Source organism: Panthera onca, chromosome E1 (assembly GCF_046562875.1).
Source record: "Panthera onca isolate mPanOnc1 chromosome E1, mPanOnc1 haplotype 2, whole genome shotgun sequence".
Classification (NCBI taxonomy): domain Eukaryota; kingdom Metazoa; phylum Chordata; class Mammalia; order Carnivora; family Felidae; genus Panthera; species Panthera onca.
This window is the reverse complement of record NC_138352.1, coordinates 60,074,535-60,099,358: the sequence shown is the minus strand read 5'-3', so window position 1 is coordinate 60,099,358 and position 24,824 is coordinate 60,074,535. Positions and strand designations below refer to the sequence as shown.

Sequence of the window (24,824 nt, the reverse complement as noted above, 5' to 3'; positions counted from 1 at the left end):
CCCGGCACCATTGTGCAGCAGCACACTGAACGCCCCCCGGCTGTGCCAGTGCCACGGGGCGATGAGGTTGTCTAGAACAGCCGACGCCCTGGGCAGTCACGGCCAGCCCCAGTCCAGCTCCGGGGACAAGAGAGCCCTCACGGGGCCCTACCCTAGACCAGGGAAGCTGTCTTCCTAGAGAAGAGGTGACTTGCTGCCTCTTTGAGTGAGGGTCTCGGTGTTGTCATCTACAGACGGACCGAGGAGGGACTGAATGAGTCACTGCCCTGGAGTGGTGGCACAGGCCGGGCACAAAGTGGGCGCCTGGCGGCTGGTGCCTGCCTGGCTCTCTGCTGCGGTAATCATCGTTCCTATCCCGTTACCGCTCCTGATCAGAGGCCTCTAAGTGGAAAGAGTCACCCACCAAACCTCCATTCCGGCCCACACGGGAGTGGAAAACTGAACGGGTGGGAGCATCCATTTTCAGTAGGCGTCTCCTGGCCCAGATTCAACCCCTGGGCTCAGCTTTTTAAACCGCAGAGTGTTTTCGACGTGGGCAAGAAATCATCCCCTAAGTCTCTAGCGGCCTCTCTGGAACGTGAATTAGAATCGAGAGCGTCCGCGCCTGTGGTGTGACGCGGGGGTGAGCACTGTCTCCAGGCAGCGATCTGGCAGGGGGGACTCGGCGCGGCGCGTCTTGGGGTCCCGAGCGGAACCGCACCCCGCCACGGGTGCTGGTCGGGATGCCGGCCGCCCCCCGGCCCCCTGGCACCAGCAGCGCTCGCGGCTCTCCCCAGGTGCGGCGAGTGCAAGACCGTCTTCCACCAGAGCTGCCAGGCCGTGGTGAAGGGGGGCTGTCCCCGCTGTGCCCGCCGGCGCAAGTACCAAGAACGGAGCGCTCTCCTCTAAGCCGCTGTGCTGTCCCTGGCCGGAGACTGCGGGGCAGCGGCTCGCGGCCAGCCCGGCCGCCTGTGGCATCAGCCTGCATACTCTCGAGGTGTCACAGCCGTGTCCCCTGTCGGGAGGACCCAGATGCGACCGGAGCACGAGCCTACCAGACGAAGCCCTCGAGGATGTCCCCCAGTCCCTCTACCACCCGTCTGCTCCACAAGGTGGGGACGCCATCAGATGCCCCCCCGTCCCAGGGGAAGCGGGGAGGGGAGCTTTGCACTAACCAGGCCCCAGCTCACCTCACAGACACGGCACCTCCATCAGGGCTCTTCAAACACTGTGGAAACCACACTTGGGCACGTGCTCAATTCCACATTCCGGATTCAAAAAAGGTCTAGTTTTTTAAGGCGGGTTTTTTTCCCTTCATATTTCAATAGAAAATATTTTTTTATTCTTGACCCTACACAAGTCACCCGAGAAATCCAGACATTCTCATGCGGAGCAAACACGTGGGAACATTTGGCCTGCGGGCCAAAGGCGGGTGGCTGGGAGGGCAGGCCGCCGCTGGGCCAGAGCCTGTCAGCTCTACGGGTGCCTTTCCTTCACCCGCGCCCGACACTGCTGCCCACGGCTCGAATACGACGTGCCAAACCGCCCAGGGGCTGTCGGGGTCGGTCCCGATGACCACCCTCTTCCTCTCCCTCGCCTCTTTTCGCCCTGCCCTGCCCTCCTCACCTGAAAAGCCCGTCACCTCTCTCTGCGCCAGAGCCCCCTGGCCCCGCCGTAGCCCGGGCTCTCGGTCCCCGCGGGAGAAGGGAGTGACTCGGAACCAGCACTGTGAGCACTTTGAGCCCTCGCTTGGTCCAGGGCCAGGTCATCATCTTGCCCACCCCTCAGCCCCGTGCCCTCCTCACCTACTGCGGACCCAAAGCCAGACGGGCGGGCTGATGCAGACACACTCTCAGGGGGACACCCCCCGCCCCCCACCGCCTGACTGACCCCTGCTGGGACAGAGGAAGGCGGGGCCCACAGAGAGGACAGTGAGCCCAGGCCAGCCTTGGGCACCGTGGAGCGGTGACCACTGTCCTCCCAGGAAGAGTGCCAGCCGTGCTGCGGCGATGTGTGGGGGCGGCCGCCTCGTGGGAGGGATGCCTAGCCTCAGTTTACAAAGCCATGAATTCACAAAGCTTTGCTGGACTGGCCCGGAGGGGGCGCCGCCAGAGACTAGAGAATTTCCCCGGAGCACGATTGCCTTTTGAAGGGGTGTGGGGCAGAGTGCGAGCCTGGAATGGTTTTCAAAGTGATGTTTAGACCCTGTGGTTTGGGAGCGATTCCCCTGCTGCCTTCCCCCATCTCTCCTGGACCCATCGTCCCCCTGGCCCCCAGGCCTGGGCCCTCTGGCCGTCCTGTCAGCTCTCGGCTTGGATTGGGGGCCTCAGGTGGAGACTGCCTTTCACTGTCAAGAGATGAATCTACTCCCACCTCTCCCCTGGGGTGATTCGGCTGCTGAGTCACCTGCCCAGCCCTGTGGAGCTGGATAAGTTGTGCAATAGGAGAGAGGAGGTGGTAGGCAGGTGGGGGAGGGGGCTGCCACACAGCCTGTCTGTCCCCTGTCACGGAAACAGTACGCACCTATGCCCGGCACACCAAAGCCTCCTAAATGGGGAAGCGGATCCCTATCCTCAGCCCGCACCCCCACAGCCAGCATTAATGCCCCACCGCAGACCCAGCGCGGCCGGCCAGAGCCGCAGATGCCCCAGATCCCCCAAGTGGCCCAGAGCCGGCCTGGGACAGCAGGTGGTGCCGCCCAGGCCGGGCCTCATCTCAGGCCCGTGAGAACAGTGTGCGCACCAGAAGGTGCCCTAGGAGGCAACAGGAGTGAGGCCCCAGAGTAGCTCGCTTAGGCTGTGTGGGGCCTGTGCCCCACCCCCCACCTCCTCCCCCTCCACCCCCACCGGGGACTAGCAGCATTAACTACAACTCACCCTCTCCCCAGTACCAGAAAGCTGCTGATGCTTCCGGATGAGTTGACTCTTACCCTCTCACCTCCAATGGAAAGCTGATGTGAACCTCAGTGGTGCCCACACTATTTTTAAAACGCCATTTTATGCAATAAACTGTTTTCTAGTGAGGCGCGCTGGCCCCGAACGGCGCTTTGCAATGTACTGAAGGAACTGCTGCTGTGTGATTTTTGAATGATTTTGCAGTAAAGACCTGATCTTTCTCACCTCTGGTCTCGCTTCTGAATCCCGACGCTGCCAGTGGTTGGGAGGAAACCACCAGCCATCCTGCCGTCTGATGCCCCCGCCCCCACCGACTCTCATTAGTCCCTGGGCACACAGGAGGCCTGGAGAGGGGTGGCCGGCGGTAAACATTGTGCACCAGAAGTGGGCATGCAGGGGAGAAGGGGTGACCGTGTTCAGTCTGTCCCCCTCCCACTAGGAGTCAGAGTCTGTGGCAGGGAGAGGGGGGTAGCATCTCAGGGCCTTTGGGTAGATTTACCCACCTACACCGATGGCTGAAATGCCACCACAACGGCTTCTTCCCTGTGCCTGTCCACCGATCCCCGACACTGGAACGTGAGAAATCTCGGGACCGTGTCCCACTGGGTTATCCAAAGCCAGAGAAGGGGCTCAGGGAGGGAAGGCTGAGGAGGGCCAGAATCAGGGCTCATGGCTTTTAGGGCTCCAAGGGGACTTTACTTGGCTGCTCCCTTCCTCTGAAGTTCCAGGAAAAGCCCACCACTGCCCATCGTAAGGACAGAAGAAGGAAACACGCGTTCCAGGGAAATCAGGTTGCAGGAAAGTGGGACTGAAACACATTTGGCCCTAAGGTTTCTGGTCCTTGAAGACACCTTTCAGCCCGTGAGAGAGCATCTTCTGTGTATCCTCTGAGCCCCAGCTTCCCTCCAGGGCCTCAAGCCCCTCCAGGGTTGTAGGGGGCAGGCTCTGAAAACACAAAAGGAACTGGGTTCGAGCGCTGGGGACCAAGGCCAGGGGCATGTGGCCTGGGTGCTACCCTGCCTTTGGTCTCAGTGCCTCCACCCTCAGCAAGGTGCCTCTGAGGACGTTTGTGTCTCCCTTCCCCCTCTGCCTAAAGAAGAATGGGGGCTTTGGAGACCTCAATCACACCCCAAAGAGGAGGACAGCTCATCTGATAATAAAAATAACGTCAATAGCTCTGTGCATCCTTCCGATACTACTGTGAGACTACTACTGAATTGTATGTACTTCGTACGTCTCATTCAATCTTCCTAAAGATCCTGTGAAGTAGGTGTTGTCCCAAGTTCATGGGAAAGAAAAGATGCTGAGGTGAGCGAGTCCACTTCCAGGACACCCTAATGGACAGCTTGGAGGGTGGCCCTCTTCCAGTGGAGGATCCAGGAGGCAGGGGGATGGAACCACGCAGCGGGAGGGAAATCTGGCCCCTCCAGAAGGAGTTGAGGAAGCTCCCTCCCTCCCCCCGTCATGCCACCCTCCTGGCCCTGCAGCTTCCACGTCGTTGGAGATAGCCAGGTGTGGCCCGGGATCCCAGGGGGTGCAGGGGGGAGGGTGGCGTCTGAGCTCCTAGGGCGCTGGCCCGGCCCAGAGGGGACAGGAAGCCGGGACACCGGGGATTGTCTCTAGCAGCCGCAGCCCAACCTCAGCCCGGGAGGAAGTTCTGCCCGGCGCTCTCGGCTGGTGCCTCCCTCGCTGTATTGTTGAACAGGAAACCGGGCTGCGCGGGAGCTGGGCGGTGGAGGAGGGAGCGCCGGCTGCCGAAAGCACGCGTGCCTGCCGGGACAAGTGGAGGCGAAGCCGGTGATCGGACGCCCCAAGGTGCCAGGGCCGGGCCGGGCGGGGGTTGCTGAGCCGGGGTTGGGGGAGCGCGGTGCGGCAGGTGGCGGGTCCTCACCCGGGAGCGCCGCGCGCGCCTGCTCCCCTTTCACCGGGCGCTGGGGAGGGAGCCGCGCGGGCCCGGGAGCAGGGCCGCGCGGGGCGGATGTCCCCCGCGCAGAGCGGAGATCCGAAGGGCTGCCCTCCGTCCGGGGACAGGCGGGGCCCGAGTCCAGGCCCCGGCGCCGCTGTGGCTCGCGTCGCCCGGGCAGTGCACGAAAAGCACCTCCTGGCGACGGGTCAGTCCTGAAGTTCCAGGGATCCTACCGGCTCCTCTGGCTCCCCCAGAGTTGGGGAAGGAGAGGAGACTCGGGTCCCCTCCCCACCCAGCCCGAGCCCCTGCGCTCCGGTGGGGATCTCTGCGGTGGGAACTCCAGGCCCGGCCGAGCTGCGCCCGGAAAGGGCCCGGGGAGGGCGGAGGTGGGTCCGAAGCGAGTGGTGCGTGCAGTCGGGCTGGAAAGGGCTTGTAGTGGTGATTCGGGGTGCATACGGCTTCGGTTGTAACCCTGGGCGAGACAACGAACCGGGGTCGAGCTGTCCCAGAGCAGCGCGCCCGCGGGACGCAGAGGCTGGAGGACAACAAATCCCACTCCCACGGCGGGAGGCTCAGGGGTGGGACCCTACCCACCTTGGGCTCCGCTGACGACCCCGCAGGGCCCCTTCAGTCGCAGCCCCTACAGCGCCCTCCCTCCCTTCGCCTTCTCTTGCTGTGCGTCCCACTCCCGGTGTCCCCCACCCGCCCAGACACACTCATTCAGGCTCCTCCTGGCCCCTCCGAGATACGGCTGCGGCTGCGTTGGGGATTGGGGGCAGCCCTCCTGAGCATCCCTCTCCTTCTTTGCTCCCCCTGCCAGCTCCTGATCCCGGAGGTCGCTCCTGCTTAGCCCTTGGAAGCCCCGCCCTTGGAAAGAGATGGCAGGGGCCTGATCTGCATCCATCCGCGGACTCCGCGGGTCCTGCCCATGGGCCCGCAGAGACCTGCCCTGCCAACGTGAGTGAGAGGCGGGGGTCCAGGGGAAGGTGACGGGAAGGGGTGTCCTCCCTGGGGGTTGTTGGCTTAGCTACAGGCAGTTCACTGTAACTTCAGGGCCCAAGAGTGCAACCCTTTCCCCAACACGGGGAGCTGGAGAAAGTAGTGAAGACCGCTCTGTGCCCCTGGCCAGACCCTGCACCCCCACCCCCCCACCCCCGTCAGACCCTGTTCCTTGGGTTCCTCAGCCTCAGCAAGCCACCGAGCTCCCCAGCTGCTGGTCCCAGGACACCTCTATGGGGCGGGAGATGGGATCAGTGCAAAGGCTTGGAGGGACCAGCCACTTATGGAAGAGGGTACCGACTCATCTCTTTGATGGAGAGACAGGCGGATTTACAGTTAGGCTCGGACTCCCAACACCACATCAAGCGCCAAGCTAAGCTGGCGTGGAGGGCGGTGGGTTGTGGCAATCACTCCGGGAGAGCTTTGGGGAGGACGCCGCAGGGGTAGTCACTGTCACAAAGTGCATTCTCTAGGGGCCACTCTCCTGGGGCAATGTGGAGATCACAGGGCTGGTGGGTAGGCCGCGAGGGCCGAGCCTCACTCGGGAGGTGGAGGTGGGAGCTGGAGAACAGGGGGCGGTGCAGGACGGTCTGGGCGGGCCAGGCGCCGGGTTCACGTCCGCAGCCAAGCCGCTGGGGAAGGAAAGAGAAACCGAGAGAACCGGTTCTCCGGCCTTGGCAGTCCGGTCCCTTAGCCAAGGCCCTTGGACTACGCGAGGCAGGGGCATTCCCCGGGATAGAGCGGTGCCGGGGTGGTTCCCAGAGCCCCGCGCCTCAACCCTGATTCCGCGGGCCGGGGGCGCGGGAGCCTGGAGGGAAGAGGCTCCAGGCACGCGGATTTCCTGAAGGCTGGAGACGTCTGGGGCGGGACAGGCAGGGCAGGGGGCGGGGCGAGGGGAGTGGCGGCGGGGGTGGGTGGGTAGAGAACGGGCTGTTCTTCCCACTTCACAGACCTGTAAACCGAGGCCCAGTCAACTTTTAGGCAAACGTGGTGACTTTATCGCGGTCAATCACCCCAGCTCTTTGGGTCAAGGCTTCCTTGGCTGTAAAGCTGGACCAATATTACCCACAATTTCTCCACCAAGGGATCGAACCGGGATCAAATCTCGTAATCAATGCCACGGGATGAAGGCATTGTCAGAATGAAGGTATTGTCATAATTCCATGAGTGAGTGTAAGAATGAGAACCTTGGAGATTACTTTATCCAAGTCCCCCATTTTTGAGCTAGGAAATTAACGCACACAAGGAATGTAGCACTGGGACTCGAACCCAGGTCTTCTGTCTCTCTGGTGCGGTGCGCTTCCCGGCTCGGTGGCCCTGACCTCCGCGCCCCTCCTCCTTGTCACTCACAGGGAAACGCCAGGGCCGCGATGGCGGCGGACGTCGAGGGGGACGTGTACGTGCTGGTGGAGCATCCCTTCGAGTACACGGGCAAGGACGGGCGCCGCGTGGCCATCCAGCCCAACGAGCGCTACAGGCTGCTGCGCCGAAGCACGGAGCACTGGTGGCACGTGCGGCGCGAGCCCGGCGGCCGCCCCTTCTACCTGCCCGCGCAGTACGTGCGCGAGCTGCCGGCGCTCGGGGACCCGGCCGCCACCCCCACGCCACCCGCGCTCCGCCCGGGGCCCGTCGCCCCGGAACCGCTCGCCTACGACTACCGCTTCGTGAGCGCGCCGGTGTCCGCGGGCCCCGACGGCACGCCCGCCGAGCCCCGGGGCCGCGTGGGCTCCCTGTGCGGCCCCGCGCGGCGCGGCGCCGCCACCCAGCGCAGCAGCCTGGCGCCGGGCCTGCCCACCTGCTTGTACACGCGGCCCGCAGCGCCGGTGCGGCCCGCCCAGTCCCTGGACGACCTGGCGCGCGCCGCCGTCGCGCCCCCTGCCGGCCTCCTCGGGAGCGCGGGCAGCTTCAAGGCCTGCAGCGTGGCGGGCTCCTGGGTGTGCCCGCGACCCCTGGCACGCAGCGACTCCGAGAACGTCTACGAGGTCGTCCAGGACGTGCGCGGCCCGCCACGGGAGGAGCGCCCGCAGCAGGTACGGGGAGCGGGGTGGCGGGCCGGGGTGCTGCGCCGCTCCGGGCCCGGACTCGAGGAGACCCCCTCGGCTTAGCGTCCGGCTCGACGGGGCGGCAGTCACCGCCGAGCCTCACTTTTCAAAACCACGGAAAGAGAAGGGTGCAGGCTCCCGGTCACTTATGGGCAATTCCGAAATGCCAAAGCTCCCTGGAGTCCAAAGGTTTCCCGTAACTCAGTTGGTGGTAAAAAATTTGATTTGAACCGATGTCAAGCTGTGGGTGGTCTTCATTTATTACATTTAGTTTTACTACGCAAGTGCAGATGAACCGGATTACAGTGTACTGCTGCAAGCCTTGCTGGCAGGTGTGTGCGCCGTATTACCTTTCTAAAATCCACAACATTCCGAAACGCGCCCGGATATGGAGTTGTGGACCTGCAGGCCACTCCACCTGCCTCTTCTTCCTCAGAGGAGCTTAGGGGTCAGATGAGATAGTGGATGTGGAAGTCAGGGATCTGCTTCCTTTTTTGGCTTCTTCCGATATTTCAGTTCCCCCTTTAAAAAAAAAAAAAAAAGACAATTTTTGATTTGTTTGTTTCAGGAAGTGGTCCAGTGATAGTGTGTTTTTTTTCGTTTCAGAACCCAGTTGTTAATTTAGGAAATCGAAAATAGAGCACGTTTTAAAAACACTTTTACATCCTCAGAATCCTTCGGATGACCCTGACATTTTCAACTTTAGGAACTTTTTGGGTCGGTGGTTGGGGAGATGTGGAGGGAGGATGCACAGACCCCCTTTTTGACATCTGCCTTTTGACAGCTGGGTAATTATGGGCAGTTCATTTCCTCTCAGAGGGTCTCGATTTGTCCTTTGGCCCAAAGAGGGGTGGAAAGTGGGGATGGATGATCCCTAAACCTTGTAAGTCTCTGATTTCTTTCTTTGTACTTGATGTAATGTATTTGTTGTCAACATTGATGCCTGGCTCATGCCAGGACTGAGTGTGGGATGCCCAGAGGAAGGAAGCACCTTCCCGGGCTGGGAACTCCTGGGTCTCCCCTCCGCCCATCTGGTTACAGTGCAAAGAGCTCAGGATTTGAAGCTTAGAGAGACTGGAATTTGACCCTGCTGGGTCACCTGCCAGCTGCAGAGGAGTCACTTAACTCCCCAGCCCCAGTGTCCTCGTGTGTAAACGCAGGACAAAACCTAAGGATTAGTGTTGTGAGCCTTCAACGTGGTGAAGCATGGAAACGCTTGGCACGTAGTAGGCGCTCCACCGAGGCTGGCCGGGGTCGCATTCGGTATCCTGGTCTGCGCCAGCTTTGCTCCCGTTTCTGCAAGGAGCAGCCCTCCCCCTTGTGGTCATGACGGGGAATAGCAACCGGCGCGTGGGGACGAGGATGGGGACTCCGCCCAGAAGGAACCAGAGGGGTAGGGGGTGGGAAATAATGTGTCCGGCCGTCTCTGCTGGCCAGTTGGCCCCCTTCTCTGGGACAGATGGCTGGATACCAGTGCTCTTTACCCCGGCGTCCCTCCGCTTCCCGGACAGGCTCTCGGAGGTGCATTCCAGGACCTTTCCACATCCCCTGTCCAGCTTGCCCCTCTTTCTTTCCGCACAGTATAGTGGTGTGTCGGCGGCGGGGGACACAGATGATGGAGAGAGGGTTGGTGCTCGCACAGGGAAGAACTGGGGCGTCTGCCAGAGACCCAGGTATTGGTGGAAATGCTCTGCCCCGTCCCACTTCTGGCCCTAATGAATGCACTGTATGGCCTCAACAAGAGGCTTAGTACCTCTGGTCTGGTTTCCTCCCCGTGTAATGGGTATGATCTCACACTTCCTGTGACCCTGCTTTATTCCAGTGTCAGCTGTGGGCCTCCCTGACACCCCAGCCCCTACACACTCCTGGCGTGGGGAGCTGCCTGTCTCCTGGGAAAGAAACCCCATTCTGTGTTTAGTTACTCAAGGGAGCATTTAGAGAAGGAATTTCCTGAATGGTGAGCCTGCCTGTTTCTTCTTGGAGGAGGCAGGAGAGGCAGCTCCTACCTTTCCCCTTCATTCACTCATTAACTAAGCATGAGGTGACCTTGCACTTGCCGGGCATCTGGTGAGGCAGAGTCCCAGGCCTGGAGGGCCACCATCTGGGTCAGGAGCCTGGCAAGAGGGGACAGATGCCTCAGGCCGGCATGGCCCAGGCCATCTGAGATAAAAAGGACACCCAGTGTGCTGCGGTGCACAGGCATGGGTGCAGGTGTGAGATGGGGCACCCCTGGGGCCTTACAGCCCCCACCCTGCGCTGCTGGGGCTCTGGTGGGGAGTGGGTGGTGCCTGGGGGGCGGGGCCTCATGGCCCTCGCCAGGAATTCAGACGTCACCGTGCAGCTACCTACCGGGAGACTCTCAGCAGAGAAGGGAGTGGGGTTCAGAAAGGACCCCCTTGGCTGGAACTTTAAGAGTGGCAGAGGACTTTCATGGTCTCCCAGGCATGCGGTGATGACAGGAGAGGTTCAGGAAGTAGATTTCGAGGGAGCTGGTGGCTGATGGGCTGAGGAGGGCGGGAGAGAAGTCAGGCTGAGTCCCAGCCTCCCAGTGTGCGCAGACAGTGGTCTGTTTATGGCGGGGACACTGGGAAGGCGTGGGAGGAGTCCTGGAGCTGCCCAGCATGTGGTGTGGCGATGTGGGGGGCGAGGGAGCATGTGGACCGGGGTGCCACAGCCCTGGGCCCACCACATTTGGGTGACCAGGGGAGGGAAGAGGAGGAAGTGGAAAACACAGTCAGGGAACAAGGAGGAGAAGCAGGAGAGTGCTGGTCCAGACACCGAGAGGTGTCCAGAAGGAAGGGGAAGTTAGATAAAGGCCATCGAACATTTATCGGAAGTGGTGACCTCAAGGTCAGCAGCCCCTTTATCAGGAGCTGGCCAAGGGGTTACCAAAAGCAGAAGGCAGAGGTCTGAGGGTGCAGGGCCGAGTGGAGACCGCTCAGAAGCATGGCAGGGAAGGGAGAGGTGCCGTGTGGCCAGAGGCATGTGGAGGTCGAGAGGGGGGAGGCTCCCCAAATCTGAGTGAGTGGGCAGCAGCCAGAGGAGCTGGTTGACGAGACAGGATCCCAGGACACAGGTGTGAGGGTGATGCCCAGGGCAGACGGGGAGGGACCCACTCCCTCCGAGGCAAGGGCCAAGGATGTGAGGATGGAGGGGACACAGGGTCAGGCTCATCGGGGACCGGGGAGCCTTGGACAAGGGGAGAGGGTGGCGTGGGTGTGGGACAATTGGCAGAGGCGGGGACCCTCAGAAGAGAGAAGCCTCTACGCCCACCGTGTGGCGTTTCACGGCCTTGTCATCCACCACGCGCCGGTGGATGGTCAAAGTGCGCTGGTCAAAGCGCTGGACACTGGGGACACAAAGCATGGTGGCGCATGACGTGATCCTGCGCCACAGGGGCTAGTGGTCCCGTGGGCTCTCACTCAAAGGCTCCCACTCCCAGCAGCTCTGAAGGCAGGCCTGCATGCAAGGGCGCCCCCCTGTGCCAGAGTGCAGAGGTTCAGAGAAGTTGAGTGGCTGGCTGAAAGTCACCCAGGCGGGAGGTGGCTGAGCCGGAGTCAGTTCCCGTACCTCCTGACGCTGAACCCCACCCTGGTTACCAGGCTCAGTCTCAGGCAGGTGGCCTGCAGGCCGTAGCCAGCCTGTTCCCCTCTACTCTACTCCCTCCCTCGCTGAGGAGGGGCTTTGGAGCCTGGGGAAGCCAGGTGAGGAGGGGCCTCTGAGACTCCTCCCCCGCTGAGTCCATTTCTGGGTGCAGTCACCATCCCCGGTCACCATCCCCGCCCCCCCGGGGCCTCAGGCCAGCCCTCTGGACTGGAGCCCGCCCCTGCTGCCCAGGCATTGGCCACTGGGAGGAAAGAGTTACAGCCGGGGCCTCTGCAGCCGGTGCCCCACCTGAGCAGGCGGCCTGGACTGGAAGGAGCCCCGGGGCCCTGGCTCCCTGTCCTCTTCAGAGAACTGTGAGTGACCATTCATCGTTGCACAGGGGGCGGGCCGTGGCAGTTGCCCACTTTCTCCCCTTCTTCCCTGACCTCCCCCCTCCCCGGTCTTCTGTACCCCTGCTGAAACTCACCTGCCCGATGACTCGCCCGGAGGCGCCCCTGCCTCCTCTCCGGATCCCAGGCCTGGCACCCACTCCGTGGGATAGACTCTGAGGGCAGCCCCGGGGCAGCTGTGACTGAGGCCTCGGACAAACCCACCTGGGTCCCCTTTGGGTGGGGACCAGCCAGGGGCCCTCTAGAAAGGGGGGTGCTGGTAAGAGCAGGGGAGCTGAGGCCAAGGGGAGGGTCTCCGGAGTCCTTCCTCCTCCCAGCCACTGTCTTTCTCACCTCCCCAGGCGGCCCAGCTGGTTTCTTCATCCCTGGGCTGACCTTTCCTCCCCATGACTCACCTTCAGCCCCAGGCGGACCCTGGAACCCCACTGCCCAGCTTCTGACCTGACCCATGAAAGAGCAGCTCCGTGGGTAGCCCCCCTCCCATCCTCACCCCACATTCCTGGCCACCAGGACTCCTCCCCAGCCACCCACCGCTCCCAAGGCAACCTCCCACCCTGCAGGCCCCGTGTCAGCCCCTGGGTGATCTCCCCTGAGCCTGGGCCCCATTCCTCACCTCTCAGTCTCTGGTTCCCCTCAGCACCCCTGGTCTCCTGAGACAGGCCCACCTGCCTCCCCACTTCCTTCCTGAGCCCCAGCAGCCGGCCTCTTTCTCCGTCTATTTTCTCCACCCTTCCTGGAGCTGTGTTCAGTAGTGGGAAGGACCAGGTGGTTGGTTATGAATGCCAACCCCGATGGCTGTTCAGTGCCCCGTTCCCGGCAGGGGAGAGCCCATCAAGCCCGGGCTCAGCTGATCAGAACGTGGTCGGGGTTCCAGACTAGAGTGTCAGGGGACAGTTGATGTTTGTTGGCGTTGAGGGAATTAGGGCTGCCAGGACGGGGTCCGAGGGACATAGGGGTTCTTGCAAGGATTGTCCCTCGCTCTTGCCAAATTGAGGAAGGTCTGTGGTGCGCGGGGATTTCCAGAGCACCTGCTTAGGCACAGTGAGGCCTGCAGGGCCCTTGTGTCCAGGCTCTGGACTCCTATAGGTGCCGCCCTGCGTCCTCTCTTTCCCCTGGGTGGAGATCCACCATGGGGCATCAGGTGAGCAGGGCAGGGGTCTCCGTCCAGGCTTCCGTGTCTGTCCTGGGGGCTGGGCCGGTTTGGCCTGAGAGAGGAAGCCGGAAGAACCAAGAAAGGTGCCAGAAGGGGGCCTGCCTCCAGATCCCCCCCAGCCTCCTTCCTGCCTCATCTCCACAACTGGAGCGCTCCTGGAATTGTCTGAATTTATAAATTACTATCCCCCCCACCACCATAGAAATAGTTTAATATCCCTACAAATATTTGGCTAATGGGGGGGGTGGTGGAATTTCAATCTAATGACTGTTGGCATTTTGGTTTCTTTCCATCCATTCTGCTTTGCTCTGTGTCTGAGAGTTTTACAGACCCAGGGCATCACGGTGCGCTGACAGTGAGACGGTAACTTTTCACTCGCCGTGTCATTGATTCAGTAAATGGCAGGTGCTGGACTGGGCAGTGAGAGGCAAAGAAAAACAAGGCGTGGTCCCTGCCCTCAGGTAGTTTACTGTCTGGGAGGAGACCTTGGCAAGCGAACTGACAGTTACGATGTGGTGTGGATGCCGTGTGGAGCCCTCCTCCCCAGAGCCTCGCTAGCCAGAGGGAAATTTCTCTAGGATTGCCTTCTGGCCAAGGAAGGGAGACGGCAGGTGAATCCTAAAGGTTTCCACAAGTCAGCCTCTCCCGTGAAACCCTCTGCACCCGGCGCTTTGTCAGTGGCAGACTTTTTTTCTCATCAACCGTGATTTGGTCTTTTCAAGTTTTCCACCAGTTCTCGCTAATTTGGGCCATTTTATATTTTACTGGGAAAGCATTCGTTTTTTACTGGGTTTGAAAAATCTCCACTTTTAATTTTATTTAAGGGTTTCTTTGTGACCAAGTCAATGACTTTTCTAAGAGTTTCATAGACCTGGAAAAATCGTATATTTTTTATTTAAGGGACGTAAGGTCCCCTATGTATCAAACCAAGCTGATTGATTATATTAGTCAAACTTGCATTTCCTTTGTATACTTCTTTTTGTTTATTCTTTTACTCCAGTTCCATTAGAGATTTATTAAATCTCCCACTCAAATTTTCTCTATAAAGTTCTTCTTGTATTTTTAGTAGGCTTGGTTTTTTATATTTAACTACAACACTGTTGGGAGCGCCCAGATTTTGACGGTTCTGTCATCACAGATTGTCCCTTTGTGTTGTTACCTGGTGCCCCTCTTTATCCCGCTTAGTGCTTTCAACCTGAAACCCCACCTTTCTTTTATGAATATGGCCACTCTTTCTATTTTATTCTATTTTCTTTTTTGCCCGTGTGATATCTCTCGGTATCCCTTTATTTTCAACATTATCCTTTTTTTTTTTTTTTTAAGGTTTTCTTTTTAAGTAATCTCTACCCCCAACGTGGGGCTCAAACTCACAATCCTGAGATCAAGAGTCACGTGCTCTGGTGACTGAGCCAGCCAGGTGCCCCTCAACATTATCACGTTTTTAAGTGGATTTTTCTATATATCCTGTCACTGTATTTTGAAACCCAAGCTGACTCTGTCTTTTGATGGGATAATGCAACCTTTCCACGTTTTGTCTGACAATGGGTACAAAGTACTTGATGGTTTATTTCAGGGAGAGGGGCAGAGAGAGGAGACACAGAATCCGAAGCAGCGGGCTCCAGGCTCCGAGCTGTCAGCACAGCGCCCGACGCGGGGCTCGAACTCACAAGCCGTGAGATCATGACCTGAGCGGAATTCGTAACAGACTGAGCCACCCAGGCCCCCTTCCCTGGGGTTCCTAACCAAACACTCCTTGGGTGTGCAGAGTGGGGATTCTTTTTCTCAGCACTCCCTTCTGGAACCCTGTCCATTTGCAGATAGCCTTGGGTCTGTTTTCAGCTTAGAGAAATCTATTTGTTGTAGGATTATCGTTTCCTTGACTTTTTCTTTTATTTGCAAGTTAGCTGTCTTGACTGGAACCTCCTGTTTTGTAGCTTTGCCTTCTTCATTTCTGTCTCTGTGTACGTTTGCCGCGAGCAATTTCTCCTGCTTTATCTTCCAGGTCACTACTTTGAGTCTGGAGGGTGACTATCCTCGCCTCCAATGAATAGCCCAGGGATATATTTTAAGTTCTAAAGTAGTCTTTTTTTCCTTTTGGGCTTTACTTGAATCTTCTTAAGAGTTCTATTTTGTTGTTGTCTAATTTGTCACTGTGTTTTCCAGCCCTTCTATCTTGCCGATAGCCTTGTTTTGTTTTGTTTTTTTTTTAAATCCGATAATATACTTTCATGGTTTTTAAAAATCAAAACGTTAAAAAGTATATAGTAAGGGGCACCTGGGTGGCTCAATCTGTTAGGCATCCAACTCTTGATTTCGGCTCAGGTCATATCTCACAGTTGGTGAGTTCGAGCCCCACCTCGGGCTCTGTGCTGACAGCACTGAACCTGTTTGGGGTTCTCTCTCTCCTCTCTCTGCCCCTCCTCTGCTCTCTCCCTCTCTCTCTCTCACCCCTGCTTCCATACCCTGTTCACCATCAGCTCAGAAGTCACCACGCTCATTAATCCTTTCTCTATTCTTTCACTGGTTCTTCAGACAAATACAAACTTGTAAGAATATGCATTTGATTACTTGATTTTCTGCCTCTCTCACATAAAGGTTGCATGCAATACGCACAATCCTATAACTTGCTTATTTTTTGCCTTTTTGATTTGACACTGTATCTTGGAGATTGTGCACAGAGAGGGTCAGTCTCCTTCCTTCCAGCGGGGCAGGTTTTCCACCTTAGGGATGTATCACAATATATTTAACCAGTATACTGTTGACGGGCACTTGCATGGTTTCCCATCTTTTGCAACTGTGTGAACGACGCTAGAAGAAATAATCTTTCACACACATGCTGGTAAATTGAGGCTAAATCCCAGAAGTAGGATTGCTGGGTCGAAGGGTAAACAGGGGGTAGTTGTTACATTTTGCCAAGTTGCCGTCCCCACCTGTGGGGCTCATACATTCCCACCAGCACAAATGCGAGGGTCTGATTCCCCACGGCCTTGCCAACCAAGTCGCATCAAAATTTTGTTTTCTGCCAGTCTGATAGCAAAATGTAGGATCTTAAGATAGCTTAAATTTGCATTTCTCTTTGCAGTGAGGGTGAGCATCTTTACATAGATTTAAGGACTGTTTGTTTTTCTTTCTCTGTGAACCGTCTGTTCGTATCCTGTGCTCCTTTTTCTACTGAGTTGTTGGTCTTTTCCTTATTGGTTTCTAGGAGGTTTTGCTACACTAGGGAACACAGCTCTTTATCTCTTACCTGAGTTGTAATCTCCCTAAGGTTGTCTTTTGACTTTGCTAATGTTGTTTTTTGGCCACACAAATTACTTAAAGTACGTTGATTTATTTTTCTAATTTTTTTAATGTTTATTTATTTTTGAGAGCGACAGAGACAGAATGCGAGTGGGTTGGGGCAGAGAGAGAGAGAGAGCGAGGCACAGAATCCGAAGCAGGCTCCAGGCTCCGAGCTGTCAGCACAGAGCCTGACGCGGGGCTCGAACCCACGAACCGTGAGATCATGACCTGGGCCAAAGTCGGACGCTCAACCGACTGAGCCACCCAGGCGCCCCACTTAAAGTACATGTATGTGGTCAAATGTATAAATCATGTGCTTTATGGCTTTTAGATTTTGAGTCTCTATTACAAAGGTCTTTTTTAAAAAAAAAAAAAAAAAAAAGAGAGGACCGGCGGGGGGAGGGCGGGGGGTGGGGGACAGAGAAAGAATCCCAAGCAGGCTCCGCGCTGTCAGCACAGAGCCTGATGCAAGGCTCAAACCCACTAACCGTGAGATCATGACCTGAGCTGAAACCAAGAGTCAGATGCTTAAGCGACCGAGCCAACCAGACGCCTTTACAAAAGTCTTTTTTAAATATAGAATGTTGCTCGTGTTTTCCTGTTTGAGTATTTTTATGGTTTCACTTTAAAAAAAAATAATTTTTTAATGTTTTATTTTATTTTTGAGAGACAGAGAGAGACAGCGTGAGTGGGGGAGGAGCAGAGAGAGAGGGAGCCACAGAACCCGAAGCAGGCTCCAGGCTCCAAGATGTCCGCACAGAGCCCGTCGCAGGGCTTGAACCCACAAACTGTGAGATCGTGACCTGAGCCGAAGTCCGAATCCTAACCCACTGAGCCACCCAGGCGCCCCAGTGGTTTCACTTGTTACATCTAAATCTTGGATCCTCCGGGGGTGTATTTGAGCGGACAGAGTAAGATGTAGACCCACCTTTAATTATCTCCTTCTGGGTGGCCATCCAGTTGTCCTGTCACTTCTGACTGACAAGTGACAAGTTCCTCTTCCCACCATGACTTGTGATCGGTCTCTAGCACGTCCCGTCCCGTCCGGACCCGCTATATTAAGGCGGTGGGTTGGGTTGTGTTTGCTCTGCCTCTCTCCAGCCTCTGGCTTGTCAGAGGAGTGGGGTTTATGGGTCTTTGCTCGCAGTGCTGGGGTGGAGCCCTTGGAGCTTGGAGCGGAGGAGTGATGGTCTCTGGGGGCTGGGCAGGCCCCTGCTAAGACACCATCAGGAGCTCTCCCTGCTCCCTCCCTGCCTTCCCGGCCTCCCCAACCTTGTGGGCAGAGAGTGCCTAGCTTACCTGTTTGGCTCCCTGTCAGCTCCTGGGGGTCACCTTGCCTTCCCTCTGGGGGCCCATGGTGGGCCTGGTCTGCCCCGGGGTCTCCTGGGTTCCCGGGCCAGCCAGCCCTGCCCACCAGCTGGCACAGCCCCTTCATAGAGCGTAGCAGTCGGGGGAGAAAGGGGAGAAGCAGGACATGTTTAAGCTGCCGTATTTCCAGAATTCCTGGCACCGGAGCTGCATCATAAAGGGAGAGAAATTACAACCGAGGGTAGGGGGAGAGTTGGAAGGGCCAGTCCTTCTGGGTAAGAAACAGGGAACACCTCATAAAGTCGTAACACTAAGAACGCACAATAGCAAAAAAGGTTGAGGGAGATGCTTTTCCCCTTTTCCTTATGAAGATTTTCAAACAGGCAAAGAAGCATAAAGAATATTAAAACGAATGTAATTATACCCATTACTAGATTTGACGATTGCTGCTTGCCAAGTTTGTTCTTTTGTGTGTGTGTGTGCCAAGAAATAATAAATTCCAGACTTTATCGCATCTCATCCCTAAAAAATTCAGCATCTATTTCTTAAAAATGTTTTTCTCCACAATCACAATACCATTACCATTGTTATATCTGACAAAATTAACATTAGTTCCTTACATATCATCTAAGACCCAGGCCATACTCACAGCTCCTTCATTGTCCTAAAACAAATCTCTCACAGCCAGTTTTAAAAAAAAAAATTTTTTTTTTAATGTTTATTTATTTCTGAGACAGAGAGAGACAGAGCATGAGTAGGGGAGGGGCAGAGAGAGGGAGACACAGAATCCGAAGCAGGCTCCAGGCTCCTAGCTGTCAGCACAGAGCCCGATGCGGGGCTCGAACTCACAGACTGCGAGATCATGACCTGAGCCGAAGCTGGATGCTCAACCGACTGAGCCACCCAGGTGCCCCACAGCCAGTTTGTTTGAACCAGGATCGGCTCAAGGGCCATGCGTTCCATTTGACTGTCCCGTCCCTCTCTTCCTGCCCTGACACAGAGACCAGACCAATTCCCCGCAGGACATCTACTCTAGATCTGAATGTTTGCTTCCTCCCGGTGGTGTTCCTCGAATCCCTGTGCTACCTGAGGACTGGTAGGTGTGAAAGGCTTAGGCAGGTCAGGTCACCGGGCTCGGTGACTCCAGGTCTCTGCTTGAGCAACCAAGATGATGCCAAGATGGGAAGAAGGAGGAGGAAGAAGGTGAACTTGGTTTGGGACGTGTGGCTTTTGAGGCATACCGAGGACACCCAGGGGGGCAGTTGGGTCTGCGCTCCTGGAGGCGGGTTGCGGGTTGTTAACTTAACCGAGCTGGTTGGGCTTCCCCAGGGACAGTAGAGTGAGAAGGAAAGGTGAGAGCAGGCATCAGGGAAATGGGCGGAGGAAGAGGAGCCTGGGCCGCAGGCTGAGGAGGCAGACGAGGAGGGAGAGGGTTGTAAGGACTAAGTCCCGGAGGGGAGTCAGGCCCAAGAAGGACCACCTTTGTCATTGGGGAGGTAATAGGAGACCTGAGCAGTGGGCTGGACGTCGGAGTGCGTGGACAGCGGGATGGCAGGTGCACACACGTGGGCAAGAAGCAGGTTCTGGAAACGAGGCAGGGAGAGCTGGGTCCAGGGGCGCGCTGTTTCTTTTTAAGATGGAGAGGCCTTGAGTTTGTTGAAAGGCCAAAGGGCCAAAGGCAGTCAGGTGGGAGGAGTTGGAGATCTGAGGAGAGGCAGCTTCTGAGCAAGTGAGAGACAATGGGGTCCCCTGGGCCTAGGCTGGGGAGGTCGGCGTGGACGGGGAACCCTGGTCCCTCCACTGGGGAAGTGAGGAGGAATCGTGGGTGCAGGTGCAGATCCGTCTGAGGGGACGGGACCCTGGCACATTTTCCTCCCGTGGCTCACGATGACAGCTTTTGCTGGCCGGCAGGTTCCTCGACGGACCGTTTCTGACTCCTCCTGGCCCAGCAGCAGGAGACCTTCTGGGTGTCTGGAGGCCTCACCCAGAGCACAGGGTGTGTGAGCGGCAAAGGGGCTCCACCCCAGGCCCCACCTGCCCTGGAGGAGCGAGCCAAACGCACGGCCCCATGAGGTCGCCAAGAGGCTGCGGGCAGAGTCCAGAGCTCAGGGCACTCAGTCGAAACCCAGAGCCAGAAAAGCAGGGGTTCAGCCCCGCTTTCTCCCCCACGTCCCCACTGGGTGTAGAAACCTCAGGGGACCTGCCTGGCCCTTTCACAGAACCCAACCCTGTGAGCAGGGAAGGGGGGGTTGAGGGGGGTGTGGAGAATGACAGCCCATTCTACGGGTAAAGAAACAGAGGCCCAGAGTTTCAGGGGGCTGCCCAGAGAGAAGCTAAGGCACAACCTATACAAGAAGCCATGTCTCTGGAATCCTGCTCTGTTCTTTTTTCCTTTGAATCAAATGATGCTTCCGGTCCAAACCCCAGAGAAGACCCTCACCTCGGCCTGTTGTGTTTGGACTTTCAGGCTACAGGGCAAGCAATAAGATTACACTACACTGAGCCTCACGTGGGCCTTAGCCCGCGTCCAGGCCCCAGCCCAAGCCAGTTACACCAGACCCTGGGGCGGGGTGGGGGGAGCAGCTCTAGGCATGGTTCCCCACTATTCTGAGGCTTGAGGAGCCTGCGGGGTGACCCCCAGCTTTCCCACTGCACACGGCTGGATGAGTCACTCAGGGCTAGGGGTGGGTACGGTGAGGCCCGGACTCTGTCCTGGAGAGGGCGTGCTCGGGGGAGGGACACCAGGACAGTTCTGTGCACTTGGCTAAGCTCACTGCCTCACTGAGGCAAAGATCACGGTTTATTCCCAACTCTCCCTCCACCCGGGTGGCATGGAGTCAGCAAAGGAGATCCCGTCCCCTCCGCAGCCACCTGAGCCAGACCCCAGGCTCCAGTCACTGGTTTGCAGGCATTTCTTTTGCCTCTGGCCCCAGAGAACGGATAGGATTTTCTGGTTGCACTTGCTTGTGCCCCAACACTGGTGAGGGTTTTGCAGAGAAGGCGGGGGTGAGGACAGAGGGCTGGAGAGATGGGGGCGAGGCGAAGCTGGCTTGTTCTGTCCCCTCCTCCACCATGTGCCTCTGGAGGCCAGGCGAGGTGTGAGGGTGTGGTTGAGGGAGGAGGACCCCACTGGGGAGCTGCTGTGGTCGCATCTCGCCTGGGGAAGCCCATGCCCGAGGCCTGAGGCGCCAACCTCCCTGACCCTGACCGAGAAGAACAGGCCAGAGCCGTGTGGGTTTTGCTCAGTCCCTATGGTGTGAGGCCAGAGCCCTCTGGGAGACGCCAGACATGGCGGCCAGGCTTCTTTCCGGGGAAGGTCAGCAGGTGGGCAGCCTTTCCTATGGTCCCAGTCTCCCACGCTGTCACTCTTGGTTCCCGCCCCAGGGAGACCTTGCCTGCTAACCCTACAGCAGGGCAGCACTGAGGGCCCGGGTTCCCACACCTGCCTCCTCTCTCCCCTTTCCTGCCCCAGCTCCTCCCTGCTGCCGGCTCAGAGTTTCTGGCCGCTCTGGAATGTACACAGGCCGTTCCCATCTCCTGGGCCTGGCTCCGTCCCTCTTGGTGACTTGTCCTGTGTGTGTGTGTGGCCCATGTCCCTCAGGGTGGGGTCAGTGGGATGGGTCATGTGTGTGACAAGTGGGAGGACTCCAGGCCTCTCTGCCTCTGGTGTTCCAGGCTTCTGAGCCCCACAAGGGACGGTAGGGGAGTGATACTAGAGCTTTGAGGGCAGAGTAGGGCCTAGGTCCCTGGCTTGCTGTGGCTGTGGTCCGTCCAAATGTCCCACACCCCAAGCCTACACCACGCCTGGCTCCACTTGGACGTCCCTGTCCTGAGCCCGCGGTAGGTGCAGGGAAGGAGTGGCCTGGGGGACACGGGCAGGGGAGAAAAGAGGGCCAGGGCTGGGGGCAGGAGGGTTACTGAAATGGGAGAGCAGAAGGTGAGGGGTCTGGCGTCCGGGATAGAAGGTGGGGGTCAGAGCCTGATCTGGGAGCTGGGCGGCCACGGGGGAGACCCTCGGGTGTCAGAGCCGCTCTGAGAGTGTCAGGAAGACAAGGAGGTCCTTGGCCTGGAGGGGGTCGGCAGCTTCTCACCAGGGACAGGCTGCGCCCGTGTTGCAGGACTGCGGTTTGGACGCCCAGTGGGAGGGTGAAGAGAGGAGAGACCCGGGGAAGCTGTTGGTGTAGGGCTGTGGGGGGGCTACGTGCGTCTCGGTGGCCCAGGCTGGAGGAGATGGTCAAGGCGAGTAGACTGTGGTGTGGTCAAAATCCCTCCCGTTCCCTGTGTGGCTGGAAGACTCCAGACACTGGCTCTCGCTCTGATACCACATCTGCCCAGACCCCTTCCTCTTTGAGACAGACGTCCCCCGCTCACCCCGCGACACACACACAAGCTTCCTCTTCCCCATCACATCCTCCCCGGGCCTGCGGGGAGCTGATGGCCACTCCGCGTCCTGTCCATGCCAGCCCAGGCGCCAGCACCCAACCGCCCCCTCTGCCTGCTCCCAGCCGCACAGCCTGCCCCTCCCCCACCTGTGGTCCCGGTGCCACCCTGCCCCAGGCTGTGTCTGGCCTGGGACTCAGAACTTGCCAGTCATCAGAGCATAGCGCAGGAAGGCCGGTGTGTCCCTGGACGCATAAAAATACCCCAGACCTGAGTGAGACACCACCCCCTTTCCCCCACCCCACCCTTTCTCAGGCAGCCTCTGTCTCAGGCTAGCACTTCCGCAGCCCTGACAGGAAATGGGCTGGAGGCTCAGCCTCCCGCCATCTCAAAGCAACTTCTTGTTTCCCCCTTGCCCCGTGCCAGCCCTGGGGTTGTGCCCCTTGGCTCCACCCCTGAAGCCTTCCCAGGGCTCTGTCGCAGCAGCTCAGTGGGGACAGGATGGTGGACATGATTGCCAAGCTGACCAGGAGGCAGAGTCGGGCCCTGCGGGGACAGGTAGGGGACCCTGGCATCTGGGGGCAAGCTTGGCCTCTGATGGGGAGGGCTGAGGGCCTCTGGCCTGTTAGGAGCGGGGTGAGCTGGGTTTTGGGGCAGGACATCTCCCAGATTTGGGGGGACTCCTCCCTTCTTGCCTCTTTCCTTTTCCAAGGCCTTGCCGGTCTGAGAGGGGCTGTGGAGGGGCGCTGAGACACGGTGATCGGTCATGGGTGATCGGGTGATCGGTGGAAGAGGGAAGAGGGGCAGGCCTGCCACCTGTTTGCGGGGAGGGGAGGGAACTGGAAACGGGGTGCTGGGGGGCCGGGCAGCTGGGTGTGGTGAGAGCCAGGGCGCCTCTCAGCTCTGTCCTCGGGCCTGAGGTGGGAGATCACTTCCCCTTTCCTACTTGGAAAACGTACGTGTCTCTGTCATGATTGGGGTCTGGGCCTCAAGAGCTGTTGGTGCCCTAGTCAGGGTCTGTTGATGGGCTGCGACGGGGTGTCGTCTGGGCCTCCAGGAGCTGTGGGCAGGGGGGCGCCGGGCCCTGCTCTAACCTGGGCGAGCCTCCCCTTGAAGGCAGAGGGCACGGAGGGACTGGCCCCACCTGGCTTCCAGTCTGATCCTGGCTGTGGCTCTGCCAGGAGAGGAAAACGCCTCTATCTTAGCACTGTGAGGGTTCTGCAGAGAGTTCTAGAGCTTGAAGGGGCCTCAGGGCTGCAGTACCCCTAACTGCTCACCTCCAGTGAAGGCCCCTTACTACCCCCTGAAGCAGCCCCAATCCTTAGAATGTGCTTCCTTCCAAGGAACCCTGCCCTCTGCTCCCACTAGGCCTCTGATCTGCGGTCCGGAGCCCCACAAGGTGATTCTGTATCTTCCCTTCCTTGTGACAGCCCTATCGTGCTGGGGGCCTACACATCTACCCCTGTATCTCCTCTACCTGCTAGGGCTGTTCCTCATGCAAGATCCCCATCAACCTGACCAGCCTGGGACTCCCCGAGGACACACAGCCAAGTCTAGCAGCCTGCCAGTGGAAATCCCCAGTCCAAAGAGCCTGGCTCCTTCCTTAGCTCACCCACCCCCCATATGACCCTCCAGCCTCAGTGGGTCCAGCTGGGGTGGGTAGGAGGTGCGTCTAGTCCTCCCAAGGAGTCTCCTGGCTCCTGTGCCGAACGCTCATTCCCAGAAAGTCCCTGCTCAAAGCTAACTCCCGTCTCTCCTGCAGTGTCGGATACGTGTGTTTGTTGTCTGCTGTGAAATGTAGCATGGAATTGACCCGGGTACTCTAGCAGTAAATATCCTTGGTGGATCGGCTGTGTGCTTCAGGGCAGCAGGCCGCCTGCTAGAGGGTGACTGAGGAGGGTTACATCATCCTGGGTCCTGCTCTCAAAAACCTCCTGCCTTTTGGGGTCAGAGGAGGTAGGCAGATGGGTGGACGATGAACTGGCCAGCAGAGCAGAACGCCACCAGGCCGTAAATGGAGCCCAGCTCTCCAGGATGTTTGGAGCTGGGGACCAGCAGAGGAGCAGGATTTGGGTAGGCAGGGAATGTTCTAGGCTGGGGGACCGACTGGAGCGAAAGTACAGTGATAGGAAGATGCCTTTTGTATGTGGGGGGAGGGCCAGTGGGCGGGTGTGGGTGGAATCCAGGTTGCCCAGGAGGGCTGCAGTGGGCACAGCGAAAGGAGAAGTGGGGTGGAGGGTCCCGTCTCAGCCACACAAGGGCTTCTGGGGTGAGGGAGAGGAGTGAGGAACTGATGTATCCAACACTTCCTCCTCCCTCCGTGCCTGGGACCTGCCACCGGGTGCTCTCAGACGGCAACACTGTCTCCTGTGTTAGCAGTAATCATCCCTGACGTGCTGTGCATTTCACTCAGAACCCTGCTCGGCTCCCTCCCCACTCCCCGGCCATTTACCCGAGCTGCTCAATAGGGATTTGGGTCCATTTGTTCACTGCTGCATTCCCAGTGCCTAGGACAGGGCCGCACGGAACAGGTGAACCTTCGTGGGACAAATGAATGGATTTTTAGGCACCTACCTAAGGCCTGGGGAGAGGCCACCTTGACAGGACTTGCTTCCCCTCTTGGGGAGTTTACAGTTCAGTGAAGGCATCACAGCAACAGAGGAACTTCTGTGATTAGAAAAGGAGCGGGGGGTGGGGGTGGGGGGGGTGGTTATTATACAAAATTTTGAGAAAAGCTTAAAGAAGAAAAGAGAAAAGTTTAAAGAAACAAATAAAAACAAACCCAATCCCTATAATTACACTGCCCAGAGATAACCTCTGTGAGCATTTTGGAGGGTTTCTGAAAACACATAACTGGAACTATCTGCTGTTTACCGTGTTGAAATG

General features: G+C 58.1%; 2 protein-coding genes across 5 annotated transcripts in view; both read left to right on the top strand.

The window, feature by feature from the left end:
• PLEKHM1 (pleckstrin homology and RUN domain containing M1) overlaps positions 1-3,097 on the top strand; it is a 48,303-nt gene extending 45,206 nt beyond the window's left edge. The window contains exon 12 of the mRNA XM_078437043.2: positions 777-3,097. Coding sequence (XP_078293169.1) covers positions 777-888 — 112 coding nt within the window. The 3' untranslated portion in view covers positions 889-3,097. The remainder of the gene's footprint in view (positions 1-776) is intronic.
• Positions 3,098-3,202: 105 nt separating this feature from the next.
• The window catches only part of ARHGAP27 (Rho GTPase activating protein 27), a 32,362-nt gene continuing 10,740 nt past the window's right edge, over positions 3,203-24,824 (top strand). For 2 of the 4 annotated variants that reach the window (XM_078437046.1, XM_078437045.1), the window contains exons 1-3: positions 3,203-4,688; positions 5,600-5,736; positions 7,131-7,808. In XM_078437046.1, the coding sequence (XP_078293172.1) occupies positions 7,149-7,808 (660 nt within the window). In that variant the 5' untranslated portion in view covers positions 3,203-4,688; positions 5,600-5,736; positions 7,131-7,148. Of the gene's footprint in view, positions 4,689-5,599; positions 5,737-7,130; positions 7,809-11,605; positions 11,780-21,454; positions 22,497-24,824 lie in introns of those variants that run through there. The other 2 variants (XM_078437048.2, XM_078437047.2) reach the window with 2 other exon arrangements.